General features: G+C 42.5%; 2 protein-coding genes across 5 annotated transcripts in view; one reads left to right on the top strand and one right to left on the bottom strand.

Moving 5' to 3' along the window:
* Positions 1-2,076, top strand: part of BRCA2 (BRCA2, DNA repair associated) — a 37,025-nt gene extending 34,949 nt beyond the window's left edge. For all 4 annotated transcript variants that reach the window (XM_027677762.1, XM_027677761.1, XM_027677764.1 and 1 more), the window contains exons 26-27: positions 202-345; positions 1,338-2,076. In XM_027677762.1, coding sequence (XP_027533563.1) covers positions 202-345; positions 1,338-1,976 — 783 coding nt within the window. In that variant the 3' untranslated portion in view covers positions 1,977-2,076. The remainder of the gene's footprint in view (positions 1-201; positions 346-1,337) is intronic.
* Positions 2,077-3,987: 1,911 nt separating this feature from the next.
* N4BP2L1 (NEDD4 binding protein 2 like 1) lies at positions 3,988-16,401 on the bottom strand. Its single transcript, XM_027677774.1, has 5 exons — positions 16,280-16,401; positions 8,716-8,840; positions 7,824-7,912; positions 6,521-6,597; positions 3,988-4,445 (listed from the first exon to the last, which is right to left on the bottom strand). The coding sequence occupies exons 1-5, from the start codon at positions 16,399-16,401 to the stop codon at positions 4,217-4,219; spliced, it is 642 nt and encodes a 213-aa protein (XP_027533575.1). The 3' UTR covers positions 3,988-4,216.
* Positions 16,402-16,681: the final 280 nt, after the last annotated feature.

Here is a 16,681-nt window from a genome sequence, read left to right as displayed (position 1 = left end):
TTTCTTCTTGCTCACAATAAAAGGTAGTTTTATTTCCCTCCACGGAAAGTGCAGCAGTCTTCTAAGTTGTTGGTCTGATATAAAATAAAATTCTAGTGGGATTATGGTGAGAAAGGAAAGTCCTAAATACTTTATGAGCATATAGTACTTAAACAATTTGAAAAACAACTGTTCTGCATTGCAAACTGTTCTCCTTTGCAGAATGTGGCCTCCTTTTGCTCTGATGCAGAAAGTAAATTGATGAATTTGCTACAAAGAAATCTCTTGCGTACACCCAGTTTAACTAAAAGATCCAGCTTGGAAAGCCCCTCTCCTTCCTATAACTTTGCAGAGGATAAAAGTTTGGTAAGCTTCTGTTAATTAATACTATGTTTGTACTGGCAGTGCATGCAGTGAGGATAGAAGTAAGTTCTGTACTGATGATTGTGGTCAATGGTCCCACTTCTCAGTCCACTCCATCCATTCTCTTCAGGGCAATGCAAACTGATTAGACACTTTCTCTGTGTGGGTTTACTATTATTCCCCAGGAGGAACTGAAAGACCGTTCTTCCTCCCAGCAGTACTTGAAAACTTCCCCTTATGGCCTGTTTCCACAGCATACTTAAATACTCTAAATTTTATGTGAGTAAATGAATCATCATTTCTTTATAGATAATTTATCACTTCCTTGGTCACACTGTGAAGATTACCTGATGTGAATGTCACTGGAAGGAAAAATCTTGATCTGTAAATTCTTCTTTTATGGCATTCTGCAGTTCCTATTTTTGTTGAGAGAATTTACCTCCTGGTCTTTTAATTAGATATTGTTATCTATTTCCAGGATTTAAAAGGGAAGAGGTATCACCTAGTAAATGTTTACATTTTATAGCAGTCTTGACAACAATTGTTTTAAATAGTACTCAAGTTTCCCATTAAAGCTGCTGGAGGCAAGTTGTTTCTGATGTGGAGTACTGAGCAATCAGAACAAAAACTTTCCCTGCCACTAGTTGCGATGCAAGGGGAAACACCTGATGTGATTTCAGTTCCTGGGGACTAAATTTATGCTTATAAACCTAACTCTTTTCCATTTCAGAGGGAGTGCTAATACTTAATTCTGAAGGTTTAGTTTCTATTTGTTTATCAAATATATTCACCAATTTCAAACAAATGAGACATGAAAAGTATTTTCAAGTTAAGTGTGTGTTTGAATGATTTGCTGTGCAGCATCTGTCTTGTGTGTATTGTTATCTTCAAGTTTTTTTATATCAGGATTTTTTTTCCCATTTTGTGGAAGTAATTGAGGAAGCTAATGAAATGGAACATTCTATTCAACATCAAACTTCTCTCTTTTTAACTAGGTCTCTACTAGAATCAAAATTAAGCATCCAAGCCCTTTGTCAACTATCACACCATATATGAAACTTGTCACACCAGGGTCAGCAAAAACACCTTCACCTGCTACAGTTAGTGAAGACCATCTCAAAAACACCAGAAAGAGAAAAGCTATGGACTTTCTCAGTTGCATACCTGCTCCTCCACCACTGACACCAATATGTTCAGTAATTTCTCCATCTGTTAAAAAAGCATTCCAGCCCCCACGAAGTTTGGGTTTACAGCGTAGCAAGTCATCAAAAGAGACAGATCAGAATATTGGTCGTGTCATGCCCTGTAGAAAATTGAGAGAAAGTGTCCATCTTCCTGAGAATGACCTGGTTGCTGATGAAGAACTGGCAATGATTAATACACAAGCACTCATGAATAATTTACCAGAAGAAAGGAAGATGAATTATGTAAATGAACACAGCAATACAATAGCTACTAATTTATCTGATGATCTTTCATCCAGAAGTAGTTCCAGGTCTACTGAGAAAGCAAATAACTCATCAAAAAGCAGTTCTGAAGTTGCTGAGACTCTTCAGAAGGACCCAAAGGAACCTGTGGACTCGTTACCAGCCCGCAGAGTGCTACAAAGACAAAAATCCCAAAAATGCTACTAAACACCCATGTACAGTTTTGTATATATTTCAAATTCAAATTATTTTTACACTTTGTACATTAAATCTGGATTCTGTTTAATAAAGCTGTATCTCAAAAACAGACTCATGAAATAACATTTCATCTGCAAAATAGTCTGAAGCAATTATACACTTCTCACAAATATGTATTGTACAATAACATCAGTATGGCTGAGGGTTTTATGACATTTTATAAGCCATTGTTTGGATTCTGATGTATTCTTAAATTACAGCAGGATCTTTGTTTCAGTCTAAAGTTTTGTTACCCTCTGCAGCATTAGAGTAGTTGTTTGGCTATCAGAAGAACAGGGCAAAATAGTTCTCTTATTTTTACTGTACAAAACATTTTAATTCTGAAATGTTGCTCTGTGTATTAAGGGTCTGTTCTTGTACTTTTCTTCTCACTTTCCATATAGCACTAAAAAAGGTTTAGAAAAACAGCTATGATTATTTGATATACAGCAAAATGCCACACAAAGGTATTAGTGATAAATCTTTGGTTAGTGTTTCTGAGCTACTCCTTAAAGAAGCACTTGAGGCCACAACAGCATGAAAGATAATCAGATCTTTCTTTGATTTTATCACAAGATCTTTCTGCTGGGGATGAGATAGTGCTTGAATTCATTATTTTGTTCTCATTAATTTCAACAGGTTAAGCTCAGAACTGGAGTTCTCCATTGGAGAGGGAAATAGTCCTGCTGGACCAGCTGCCACCTCCACATTTCAAATAGCTGCTTGTCAGGTTGCCCTTTGCCCTGCTGCTTCCCACCAGGCATGGTTCAAAGGAGGGAGGATGTTTCAGAACTGAGACCACCAGCTCCCACTCAGCAACCCTTCAGGGGTCCTGTGCTGTTCACTTGGCTCAACTGCAGCACTGGAGAACTATAATGGGCTGACACAAGCTCGCTGGTAGTTCTGTAAACTTCCATGGAATACTGCAGAGCTAGATTCCCTGGGCCCCCAGTTCAGAATTGTTCATAATGATGATGCTTAAAGCTTTAATGCATTTTGAGTAGAAAATGCCATTTATCTTGTACATCTGTTGTGTCCTGAAGACAGCTTGACTTTTGCATAGAGACAACATTATACCTCTCAGATTTCTCTGCTAAACTGCTAGATGAATCACAGTTATACCCATATTTCCTAATGTCCAGTGGGAGCTGTCTTAATTTCCTCCTGCAAAATACCTCACCACTGTCTGTTCTATAGGAACTGCCTAATAATCCGCACCTACATAAAAAAATTGACAAATGGAGTTTTAAAAATGTTTCACAAGGCTTCTTGACGAGGACATAATCATCAGAATATAACAGTATGGATAAAACCACAGCAGGATAGTTTCTTTTCCCACTCATCAATCAGTCAGTGGCTTCTCACCATTCAGTGGCTGAAGAGGTTGATTTTTCCCCTTAGCAAAAACAGGTTTTTCCTCCTTTCTTAAGTCATTATGAGTTAGTGTATTTGATAGCCTTGTGCTTCAGCTGTACAGACCTACTCCTGTAGCCCAGTTCCTACTTAGGAGTTAACAAGCACAAGCCTAACACTAATGTTTCATTTTAGGAGCCTCTCCATCTCAGGATCAATTGAACTTCTACGGCTTGGCAAGATGCAGGGCTCAGGTTGGTGTGTTAGTGTTTTGCTTCCAGGCTGGAGAAGCTCCTTGGCTGTGAGGTAAGACCAGCATGAATCCAGTCAGTGGAGATAGGGAACAGCATGAAATATTAGAGCTACCTTTGTCACCAGTCACCTTGCCTCTCTAAAAGTTACAAAAATGCTCTAGGCAAGATAGTAGTAAATACAAAATGTTTATACAGCCAGATATAAAGTATTAAAATGGCAAGAAATGCCAATTGCATGGAGAAGGAATAAAGGAATTGGCCACGTGGCCTTTAAGAAAGAAATAATTTAGGAATGTTAGTGACAGAGTGTGATGCAGAAAAAAATAATCCAAAATGGATGTGGCAGAGCCAGTAAATTTCACAATATGCTTGGATGGATTTTCCTGGTGGAAGAGGGATGAGAGGGAGTACAGTTTGTACTGGGGACAGTGTTCTTAGATTGGTCATGTAGAGCTGTGAGATCACAGACCAATGCCATTTAAAGATTTGTAAGAAATAAAAGTAATTTAGAAATGTAGTAGAAAAACACAAACAGTTTAGAAAAAATTTAAAACTAGAGTCTTTTATACCCTGATAATTAAAACACACCAAGGAATCACCTCTTCAGTTAAATGTCATGTTGTTTGGACGTGTCATGTGAGGTCTTCTCCTTGAGAAGTCTGAAAGAGGATTGGAATGGGTACCCATGCCATAAGATGCATTTGGTCCACTGTAGCTTCCCTCATCTCTGCTTGGTTTTTCAGAGTGAAGAACACTGTGGAAGGTAACATTGTGCTCGTATTGTTCTTTCATCCGTTGTATCTTTTCCCGAGGGACATGATGAATATTTCTTCTGCAGAGTCAAAATTAACAGAAAATACAAGTATTTAGCTGCCCATGTATTAGAAGTTATCTTCAGCTTGCTAAGGTGTCTGATAGGTTGTCCTAAATAGGACAATGGTTCATGTCTCCACTGATATATTTCTAGCCTGTTTTTGACAAATTGTTGTTTACTTTTACCAACGTCTTAAGAATATTGTGACTGCTGAAAAATGTCACACCAGTATTTTTGGGGGCAGCCAGGACATAAGAAGTTGACAAATATTTTGAAATGAAAGAGTTATGTAGAAGACCTGTGTAGTATTTTATAGAGAATTGCTGGGGTTTAGCACTAACAGCTTGTTAGCCTCAAGGTGAGCTTTGGTACATCTGGAGAAATGCAGACAAGCGCTGTAGCCAACATAGACGCTGATTTATCAGCAAATACAGAGGTCAAAAAATGTTGTTGCTTTGAGCACAAGTAGTAAAAAAATCATACATGATGTGGCTCAGGCTCCAGGGCAGACTTGTAAATGACAGGTTTGAGAGGGAGGGGAACACAATGCTCAAACATGCAGGGCTTTCTGGATAGAGTAGAAACAGTCACGGTCTCTCCACAACTTAGTGGGAATTATTTTTGCAAAGACCACCAGGAATTTCTGTTTGTCTGTGAGTTTGCAAACCCTGACTATCTTTGGGCTTGCCATTTAGCTCTATAAGGCACAGTTTGTGATCTCGAATGTACGTTTATCCTGCATCCATATTTTCAAAACCTTGTGTTGTGCAAATGCTGCACTGCTCAACATGTGTTTTTCTGTAGTGGAATCAGGGTGACAGTAACACAGCAGGCTGCCAGCTGCACATCCCACTTGTGAAGTGGGTACGAGGTCCTGCAGCAGCCAGAGTCCTGCACACATGCAGCCCATTCCTGGGCCAGCAACCAGCACAAACCCTATTGCTGGTGAAGACACCATGTGGAAGCAACCTGCAGCTGTCCCTGAACCATTTACCACAGACCTTCTGCAAAACTGGGTGTATTTGAATTAGTTTTACAGTGCTGCTGTAAAAAGCCGACTTGTTTCAAATATTTAATAACACAAAATGCAAGTTACTGAGTTACTCAGCCTACAATGAATGATTAAATTCTGCCTCTGCAGTGATGCCCTACAAGTGGCTGGTGCTGGTAAAGCAAGAGCTGACACAGTTGACAGTTAAGACTGTTGCTGTCCTCAGCCCTGAGCCATCATCTGCCATGTCCTGCCTCACCCCAGAGCCACGAGTGCTCTGGGCCATGGCCCTCTGCCATTTGTCTCCATCAGACACAGAAAGGAGCAGTGCTAACTTTTGACTAGAGTTCCTAGCTGGTACAAAACAAATACATCCATTGGAATGAAGTACCCATGCCCTGTTTTCTTGCAATAACAAGTAAGTTAGCATGTGTTTAGCTTCTGGGTTTGACAGACAGTTCACTGAGGTATACTTTACATCAGATTGGATAAAGGCTAAGAAACTAGCCTACATGAATTTTTTTCATTGATATAACCAATAACGCTGCAGTCACTAATCAAACGAACATACCTAGAGACACATTTGGCTGCCTCTAAATCCTACCACACAGAGTTGATACATTCACTGTATCCCGTGTGTGTGTGAGATCTTTACAAAGATCCTCTAGAACCCGGTTTCTTAGCCACACTCAATGTATCATCCCTGCACGCTATAGCAAGCCAATATTTGTTATGGTTAAATTTTAAGAATAGAAGCCTGAAAATTGTCTGTAGTGCTTAGATATGGTTTTGTGCTCAAACATAAAGACTGCTGCTCAAAATACAGAATGAAAATTAGGGTTTCTGACCCAAAAAGCCTGCAGCATAAAAAGGCCTTGTTGCTTTTACTACTGCCTGTCTCACTTCAGCACAGTCAGGCCTTTTCAGGGCTGAATTCACGACAGACCAGGTACTCGGTACCAGAAAGTTTCCACAACAATCCTTCTGTTGTCATTTACTAGGCTACATTTCAGGGTATGTGAAGAGGAGGAAGACTGTCCTTTATCAGGACACATCTACAAAATGAGAAGCTGTCTGCAATATCAAAGAGAAAAATACGTACCTTGTCAGTTCTCGAACATTGAACTTCCAGGGTGTATCTGGTTCTTGGAACGTAACTTCATATCTATTTTCACGTGCCTGAAGGACACAGAAGTTTTAGATGTGTGGCTGCCGAGCTCAGGAATTGCCAATCTTCTAGACCCCCTGAGATTTTACCAGGCTAAGAGATGTTATCTGTCATATGTACCAGGAGCCAGAAAGAGGACGATAACCGTGACTGCCATCACAGTGCCGGTCTGAGTTTATTTCCTTCTATATGAAGGGATTTGGGTTTCCCAGCAAAACTTGCCTCAGCCTTGCCCCCAGTCCCCATCCCCCATGGCAACAGGATCTTGGCACTTTATCTCTCTGAAGTCACTGATGGTTCAAGAGCTACAGGTTGACCATCCCAGTCTGGAGTTTCTGGAAGTGTGAGGTCAACATCTATCAGTCATGTTATTCCCAGCCATTGAGTCTACAGTACTCCATTTTTTTCAAGGTAAAGGAACATATTTGTGTGTGTGTATATATATGTACATACACACATAAAAAAACCCCCATACATGTACATATATATGTATTAAATACAGTTATTGATTACTTTTGAGTTGGGGAAGGAGGCAGGGAAATCTATTGACCTTTTTACATCTTGCCCACCTCTGTCTGTGCCCTCTACTTGCTTCTTATTCACCCACAAGCATTCGCAACTCCTGCTAGAGTTGTGAGGCTTTCCAGCACCCACTATTAATTCCTGCCTCTTCTATGCTAAGCAATACTTAGACCCAAAATTCTTAACTGACAAGACCATAACCCACGAAGAGAAGCATGAGTTTAATGTTAGCAGACAGGCCACACAATGCAACTGTACTAAAAATATTGCCATCTCTGCCAGAACTACTGACATGATATATCAATGCATCTTCAAAGACTCTGTATGGTGTATTTTTCACAACTTATGAACTAAAATTGTAAGTCATATCTTGGTATATTTGTCAACAAACAATTGACAGAACTGTTCAATTCATGTCACTACCGGGGAAGGGGATGACATCCTGATGACCAAGAAGTAACAAGGGAGATTCAAAGGCTGTTAATCTTTTCAAACCATTTTGCCTTCACTGAATTCTAGAGCTGAGTGGCTAAAACAACTACACTGGCACCTCTGCCCCTACTTTGTCACAATATCCACCATATCCACTACAACTAGAGAACAATGGGGAAAGTGAAGTAATTATTTTTAGCCATGTTAAGAACTGTTTCAGTCAGATCACCTTGTAAATGTCATAGCTGAGCATATAAAAGCAATAAATCAGAGGTTTCCCTACCATTATCACATACGGCTTCATTTCCCAAGCATGGATGTTGGTATTGTCAATAATAACCGGGCTTTTCCCATTCTTCATTGCTTTGCGTGCTGCAATGTAACACATTAAGTAAAGTGTATCAAATAACAGACTGATCCAGGCCTTACTAGCCCCAAAGTGTCCTTTCTTGCCCACTGCTCACATACTTGTTTCCCACTAGATTTGGGTTTGCAGCCACCATCCAAACGGGAGCCGAGGCCAGTGCCCAGCTGGAGTTCTCCCAGAGGAGGTGGTGCAGCTGCTGGCTGTGTTGTGTACCACCATCTGAAGCTCTCATAGAACATATTTGGAACAGCTAAAAATTACTGTTGTTTGTAGAAGATGCCTGTTATATCATCTCAAAGTATGTTTGTCATTGCCAAAATTTCCTTCACAACGCAGCCACAAAAGCATGTTACGTTGTTGTCTCTGAAGTAGAGACCTGGGTTGTTTAATTCTCAAACTCATAACTCAGTTTCTGAGTTTTCCTCCTATCACTACCTCCCCACCCCGTAACACCCCCTTCCAGGTCAGGACAGACATCTAAGAAGTTAAAGTCATAAGGCTGAGGTGCCTACAGCTGCAGAGAGCAGCTGCTGAGCTGGTATCTGTATGGCACCTGTTCTTACCAAGTTTCAGCAGTGCTTCCAAATGGTCACTGCTTTACTTTCCAAAATAACATCTATCAACCTCAGCATTTTTTCATTTACAAATTTCTCTCTAGTAAATCAGAAGAAATAAAATCAGAAGTGGTAAATGTATTTTTTCAACCAATACCCCATGAACTGCAGTGTATGACATCACTTTGAGATATTTTATTTTGGGGGCTAAGTTTAAAGACAGACTGCACAACCCCTGGATGAAGTTCAGGCACCTCTTTTTTGATTCCATTTGTGTGCATCCTCTAGGAAGTCAGGCTCAAACATGTATACACCATTTTCAATGAAGAAGTCATCAGTACTAAGAACTACAGCACTGGGATAGTCACGTTTCAGTTGTCTGCAGAAAAAAAAAGATGAAAGAAGGATTAGTATATGGTAACACATGCCTTTAACAGGGACCATTAAATCAAGAGCCATTTGAATGCTCTGCAAATATGCACAGTGCTTCATTTGAAAAATCCCAGCTTGAAAGGATCTGAAAATACTGCAATCAGTAGATGGACACATAGGAGGAAATAAATGGAGCTTGAAGGCATGGCCTTGATTTCTTTAATTCAGCGAAGAAATCTACACTGGACTACCAACATCCAAGTCTTTAATGATATTAATATATTCAGTCTTCCTTCTGAGTTATCTGAGAATTTTCTGAGTTGTCTGAGAACGCGGCATTGTAAAGATAAAAAAAAAAAAACCAACAACCCAAACCTGCTTATCCCATGGAAGTTGGTGTCAAAAGACAATTTGACCATGGGAATTTTTCTACTAAGATTTCAGAAGATAAGGAGGAAGGATTTGTCATTTAGTAAGATGGCCAAGAGTACCATCAGTTTGGGGGGTTTTTGGCTAGAAAGCAGATAGCACTTTTTACTTTATTTATTTATTATTTGCAAACAAGTATCTGAATGATAAGTCAATATTTTGTGTTATTTGTTGCAGTTTTATAGTTCTTGTACTTATCCCTGTTTCACTTAATCTTCCTCTTGTAGAATTGAGTCATTTTTATATCTTTTCAGCTTTTAAATGTGTTTATAAAAACAAATCTGAATTGCCAGATTGGCTATAGATCCATAAAACAGACCGCTGTGGTCAGTGGCACAGGGCAAACCCCCTTCCCTTTGCACCAATGTGCATCCCATAGTGATGCTCCTGCAGACCTGGGATGCTGTAAACTGACCATCTGCCTCAAAGGTTGTGACTGGCTCTAGGAGGTGGAAGTGCTGGCTTGTGAGGTGGTTTAAATATGAAGCATTCCTCTGCCAGTCCTTAGAGAGCATAAAAAATCTTAATATGAAATTGTATTCCTATTTTTCTATAATCCAGATTTGTTTGTGTCCATAGACAGAACTGTCTATTTTTTTTCAGTCACAGAGGTGCTGGGGGAGGAGGGAATCTCTGCAAGAAGTCAGGGAGAGCCCATGGCATCATCTCTCTAATCTATGTCTCCCTAAGGCCCAAACTGTCTCAGGAAAAGAAAGGTCAACCAAGAAACCTTGTGGCTCTCAGACTTGAATGCTGCTGCCCTCCTATCTCACATCTCACATGGTCTCCAGTCCCTGTGATTCATTTCAGCTTCCCTAATAAAATGCTTTTCTTCCATACCCACAAGCTGTAAACCAACTATTTCTCAATGTCATATCTACATGAGCAACAGCAAGGGAAAAGGTGCCTTTAGGTTATCAGAAAAAAAACAGACACACAGACAGAAAAAGCCTAATTCTGTCATCTAGCTCTGTCCTAACCATTTACTTACCAGTTTTACCCTAATCTGCCTGCAAGCAGCAATTCTTCACTAGGATCGCGGGTTGCATTTAGCTGAAAAAAGGTCAGCTTCTGACTTTGCTCAGTCTCCACTGTAACTCCTACCATCTGCTGATTAATTGATATTATTTTGTTGTAACAACCCTCCCAGAGAATAGAGGCTCACTGCTGGCTGACAGCCAGGACTGGGCTGTGCCCACTGTTAAGTGTCATTTAGCACCTACATGTTGTTATCTTCTAGCTCCAAAGACATGCTTTAATCGCATAATTACTCTGGACAAAAAGATTTAAGAAAAAGTCATGCTTTAAACTGTTAGCAAACAGTCAAATTATATTTGCTTTAATTTTGGTCCTAGGCAAAGAATTCTTACCATGAAAAGCCTGGCAACACCTAATGCTTATCTGGTTACTCCTGTGCTGAGAAACTGATATATTCAGCTCTTCTCACTTCGATTCAGCACCTCACCTTTCTCACTGCTTTACCCATTGCAATTTCTTCTCTAAAAAAATGCCTGCTAAAATGCCTGTCATCTCTTTAGCTACTAGTAGGCACATAAAATTGTACACATTAATAAAAGATCTCAAGACTATTTTTTTCTTGCTCAGTATTTCTCTTAAACATATTCTCAAACAGTGCAAATTTTAAAATAATTTTCTTAGCACATACTTTACTGAATTTTCAACACATATATGCACACTCACATGAGAGTTTTGATATTAACCCTTAAGCAATCTAAACTGTATGTGACTATCTGTAAACTCAGTCTAACTACTCTGATACTGATAATAAAGTAAATAAAACTTGTGTGCCAAAGGAGGAAAAATATGGCACAAAATGTGCTAAGAGTCATAAATTACTTTCACATTTGCTATATTCATACCAAACAAGCTCCTACTAACAGCAACATAAGAAAACATTAAGTGGGAAAAAGGTGTTTTACCTTCTGCTTATTTTGCTGATTTTAACTTGTAGCTTTCTAAAACAACCAGTCACTGGAGTTTACCACCATTTCTGTAATCCCCTCCCTATTGCCCATCCTGTTTCTTCTGTCCCTTATAATTTCAAAAGGCGCCCAAACCTCTTTAATGTGTTTCTTAAGAAATAAGCCTTGTACAATCTTCACAGGACTGCAAGGTGGTTTAGAAGACGGGTTTGCATAATCACACCAGGCTCTCTTTGCAAGATCAAAGGATACATAGGAGGTATATTAGCATTTTATAAAGAAACCATTGAACTTGAAGCACTGTGTTGTGACAAGCAGCATCTGTCAAAGGTTCAGTATTAATTTGGGAAATGTAATTACACAGTGATTGCACAATCTCTCCATCTCGCAGTGGATACAGAATGTGGTACGCTCTATATCTTGCTAAAGGAAAGTTTGCTGTTTCAGAAAATACAAAGGATAAGAAAGTAAGAAGAGCATGGGGGATGTTTCCTCTGCTTACAACAAATCTCCTCAACCCCTTTCTACCCCTTCTGCACAGTGAAGCAGTACTGTGTCTCATTAGACTGGCTGATACAGTTGAGGAAAAAAAAACTTTCAGATGCTTCAGTTCTTCAGCTCTGACACAACAGTGGCAAACCTCATGATCTACAGCAGGGCCTGGGAACTCATAAAGACCTTGGAAATATGAAGCTGCAGAGGCAGAAGCTTCACTGCCTGCCCACACCAACTCCTCTGGCAGCCCAGGTAGCAACAATGCTTCTAAACAACATAGCGCCTTGGCTGGTGTTGGTGGACACTCACCTGCTATCTCTCCCTGGCCACATTTATCGTGGCTGCTGAGATCAAAAAAGGAGACTCTTTCTGTTGAAAATAGAGCTTTGTTTCTGTTTGACCACAGTAGCATTGTAACAGCTGCCCCACTGAAGAGACAGGTGGGTTAAAGGCGTCTCCTGTGTTATTCATCTGAAGATGTGTTCCCAGGACTTATAACATTTTTGAAGTCCCTTTTTTCCCTAAAGAGAATCTTCAGTGCTTTCAAACAATTATTTCATATTCTAACTGTAACAATTTTATAATAATGTAAACAAAAATAATCATTGGAGATAAAAAAATTCCATAACTGTATTCCATAGGCTCTCATGCTTTTTTCATTAGAAAATTTGAAAATAAATTTTTGATTTGAGCCTGGTAAGCAGATTGGAAGGAACATTATCAGAAGGCAGCAGAATGCTATGTCAGGCAGATCTCAGAGCCAGTATATTCTCATACACCTGGAGACCAGAACATATACATACTGACACCACATGCAACCACTTGCTCTGGTCACTCTTCCCAACACTTTATGTTGCATTCTGTGGCATTTAAAAGGTGTTTGAAAGCTTTTTGTTTCAGCAGAAAAGCAGAACTGTGAGATCTGGTGCACATGCTCAGCATTATCACCTGTTTACAATGTTTGAACAATTTCTAGTGCCCAGAGGACTTTGCCAGATGGAGTCAATCAGGTGCTGCATGTAAAGCACAGACACACCTTTGTGTCTCACCCACAGGGGCTCAAGCCATGGCTCCATTTTGTAAAGAAACAGGATGATGTTATATTTGATCAACACATTCAGGAGACTCACCTGAAGTGGTTTTATACAAGGGGAAATGTTTACAATAACAATGCTGTCTGGAAGCAGGAGCTGCAGAGCTGAAGTCCATGAACCCGTCAGAGCTGCAGCTCTGCAACGGGGTCAGACGCTGCTCAGGGTCGGATGCTGGTTACATGTCAGGCCAGGACTGGAGGTGCTGGGATGAACCAGGCAACGGCAGCAGGGAGAACTGGACAAGACGTGGATTATGCCAAGCAGTGATGCCTCAGTGCCAGTACATTTTTTCCCTTCTGTTCTGGAAGATTGCTCCCTTTGTGGTTCATAAGGGAGTACAAGAACAACCTCATTTTGAGCTGTAAATCAACAGCAGTGGCTGAAAAGTTACATGTCTGATCATGCCCAGCTTAATGCTTGAGTTAAACTGCTAGATAAAGGCTTATGTGTAAGTTGAGCTGTGCAACACAGCAATGTATTGTAGAAGAGCTGGAAGTGCACCTACCATGCAATAAAGAGCTTGCTGGGGAAGCAGGTATGAGTTTGTATGCAGCTCATTTTACTTTTTGGAGACATTTTTGGAAGCTGTACCTGCTACTGAACCTCAGTTAACTGTTTTCTCAGTAGTTGCCTCAGTTTGATCATAAAACCTGTACTGTGAAGTCGATGACAATGTGTTCAGGAGGAGTGTGTCACACCTGCCTGATGGAGACCGCTGGAGATGTGACTCCAGCTGCCCCTTCTCCTATGGGCTTCTGCTGGTGTGGTGAACAGTTACAACGAGGTGGTTGGGGTCACCCAAAATATGTGGTTCAGGGAAGCATATTCTTAACAGCGAAGCAATTGGAAAGTTTTGGAACTTGGTGGTGAGCAGACCAACTCCTCATTCTTCAATAATCGCAAATGGATCCTTTTTAGTCTTTACTGGAAATGCAAAACCAGACCTGAACTGATCCACGCCAATGTCAGGCTGCTCTGAGCTGGGAGAACAACTGGGGTTCAGAAATCATTTTAATGAAGATGCTGTACCTAAATCTTACAAAGCTGTGTCCAAATTGAGCGAGGTGACACTGAAAAGTCAGGGAAACAAGTCATGGATCTGAGTTTGTTCCTTAAGATTTTGTGATGACCTGAAAAGGGGCCTTTCTCCTGGAGCTATGACTGGGCTGTGATATCACCAGTGCACAGTTTGTGACTTCTGAGCACTGTAAAGATCTACAGGTTGTAACTGAAATGCTGGCTGATAGGAAGAATGAATGAATGAATGAAGGGAAGTGTGTATGAAAGCATCAGAAGAAACAACAGAGCAAAGGCTAAAACAATGGTACACACTGACAGCCAAGAACATCATTAACAGCAATAAATCTGGGAAAGGTGCTGCTTACACCCCTCCCAAGGCCAGCACTCAGCTGAGGCCCAGCACCAGGCACACGTTGCTGGAAGACTCATGCTCTGAGAGCAGGAGGATGGCCAGCGGGTCACATCAGCCCATACACACCTGCCTCCTTCCTCTCGTTCCAGAAGTAGCGTGGAGCCTGAAAAGACGCCCAAAATGGGAAAACTAAAATAATGGGACAAAAACCCCAACACCTAAGGTTCATGAAGCACCAAGTAAGCTGAATTTGGATGCAAAAAGATGGCAGCCATAGAAGCTGCTGGCTGCAAGATGGCACACCAGACCTGACCAAAACTCACCCTGTCACTACCAACTGAGAGCAATCCAGCAGAAGAAGTAAGGATGGGACAGCTGAAGGCCCTTGACCGCTCTGATTTTGGGCAGACCACCTGTGCACATGCATCTTGCTGCACATGGATCTTGGTGCCTGCAGGTATTTAGCTGTGATACTGTGAGTAAAATCTGAGAAAATAAATTTGAATCCATAAAACGAGTTTCTGGAGGGCTTTTGCAAGTAAACAACCACCTTCCTCCTCCAGTAGGATCTTACAATGAGCTTTGTTGCTGTCATTTTCTGCAAACATTGCCTTGCTTGGCACATTGCATTTGCCAACACCACAAGCTACACAGTGTGGGAATAACAAAAGAAGTTTTTGGGCACAGTCCTTCCATATCTAGTCAGAGTTAATGGAGAGGTATTAAATGTTGCTCTAACGGCTGTCCTTCAATCTGTGCACTTCTGAACAGCTAAATGCAATGATACAATTAACAGGGGCTGGAAACAGAGTAAGATAAACATTCATCTCACAGGGAATTAAAACAATACTTACACCTGATTTTGTAATTCTGTCATTAATAATTAACCTTGTGTTTTGACCTAAAAGATACAAGTGGGTCAGTTACCTGTGCTGCCTAAGAATATGGCCCCAAACCATTACATTCTTGCTTTGCTATGAGAAGACCCAACTCCTCTGAAGGAGCAGGCCTGCACTTACACAGCCTCTTATGGGAAAGACGTGTATTTTGGGTGTGAATAAAACAGGGCATTTGGCCGTTTATAAAATAACTTCACTTGCCAAAGTGCAGTGAGGCAGAAGGCCCAGTGTGACAGGGAAGTACTGCACTAAGAAGAGGAAACGATGAACTCAGTGTATCACTTAGCTTCATGCTGCCACCTCTCACAGCAGAGCCCTTCCTGTGGCAGCCCATGATCCCAGCATGGGTTCCTCACCCCAGCAGAGTAAGAAGACAGTGAATGTTCCTCTTTTGATAGAGAGTGGGTGGCACTGGGAGCTGTGTGATACCAGACTGTGAAATTTTGTGATACAAGATTACAGCTACACTCTTGTCATGCTGACTGCAGTGCTGTCTCCCAGTACTCCACACTGGGTTCTTCCACCTATTTTTAATCAATCTTTGAGCTGTCAGAGAGGGGACTGGTCTCCTCTGCCCATTTTACACAGCCCTACAGCTCTGACCAGGAGTGCAGGACATCACAAAAACATAAGTCAGAGTTGTCAATTTTCAGTCAGAGAGAGGGAGTGCTTTACTGTGTTTGTGATTAACCGAAAAAAAGCGCCCAAACCAAACCAAAAAAAACCCACAACAACAAAAATACCAGAGAAAAAAGCCCCACCACCAATCTGACGCTTTTTAGAAAAGAAACAACAACCACCACCTTGGTCGGAGTGTTCAGTCCAACTTCCTAGAAGCTTCCCTGCAGTACGCTCGCTGGGAACAGTAGCACCCACGGTCCCACGGGCAGGACACCCAGACCAGCCACAGATACCAGGAGCAGCGCAGCCTGGAGCGGGCCTGGAGCCGGGATGTGGAGGGTTTCCGAGCGGCTGCCATCAGTCAAGGCTCCCGCTTTCCCCCGAGCCCCCAAACCAGCCCCAGTGCCCCTGCGGGGTCTGCAGCGAGCGTGCCCCGCTCTCCGCCGCGGCGCGGGGTCCGGGCGGGCACACGGCTCCCGAAGCACTGCCGGGCTCGGCCCCTGCGGCCGCTCCGCTCCTGCCCCCGCACCCGCATCCGATACCCTGCGGTGGGGCCGGGCGGCGGCCGGAGCCAGGGCGGGGGACACTCTTACCTGGCCAGGGTGCTCTTCCCGGCGCCCGGCAGCCCTCGCAGCAGCACCAGCCTCCCGCCGCCGCGGCCCCTCTGGGGCCCCAGGCTGAGACCCCCGAGGGCGCGGAGCAGCCGCTCGTCCATTGCCGCGGCCCCGGGACCGGGACCGGCGGGGAGCGGGGCCGGGGCCGGCCTGGGATGGGGGGCCCGTGGCAGCCGCTCCCCAGCCCGGCCCCCGCCCCGGCCCCGGGGCCGCGTCCCACGGCCCCCGCGGGCGGGCGGGAACCCACGTCCCTCCATGGCCCGGGCGCCCGAGCCTGTGCCCCGTGAAATCGAAAGCTGCCTTAAGGAGAGAGAGACAGGCAAGGACGGGCATCTGCGGCTCGTACCGCCGAACTCTCAGCTGCGGCACCCGCTTTCGACC

This window comes from Neopelma chrysocephalum, unplaced genomic scaffold (genome assembly GCF_003984885.1).
Source record: "Neopelma chrysocephalum unplaced genomic scaffold, ASM398488v2 Primary Assembly neopelma1_43, whole genome shotgun sequence".
NCBI lineage: Eukaryota > Metazoa > Chordata > Aves > Passeriformes > Pipridae > Neopelma > Neopelma chrysocephalum.
The sequence above is the reverse complement of the archived record's forward strand: the minus strand, read 5'-3'. Positions and strand labels throughout refer to the sequence as shown.

What these genes read in the sequence shown, in the direction of transcription:
- N4BP2L1 (XM_027677774.1), bottom strand. Translation starts at nt 16,401, where the DNA reads ATGGACGAGCGGCTGCTCCGCGCCCTCGGGGGTCTCAGCCTGGGGCCC. An exon ending in GGGAAGAGCACCCTGGCCAG is followed by an intron (nt 8,841 to 16,279) that starts GTAAGAGTGTCC and finishes TTTTTTCTGCAG; the next exon opens with ACAACTGAAACGTGACTATC. An exon ending in TGAAGCCGTATGTGATAATG is followed by an intron (nt 6,598 to 7,823) that starts GTAGGGAAACCT and finishes TGTGTCCTTCAG; the next exon opens with GCACGTGAAAATAGATATGA.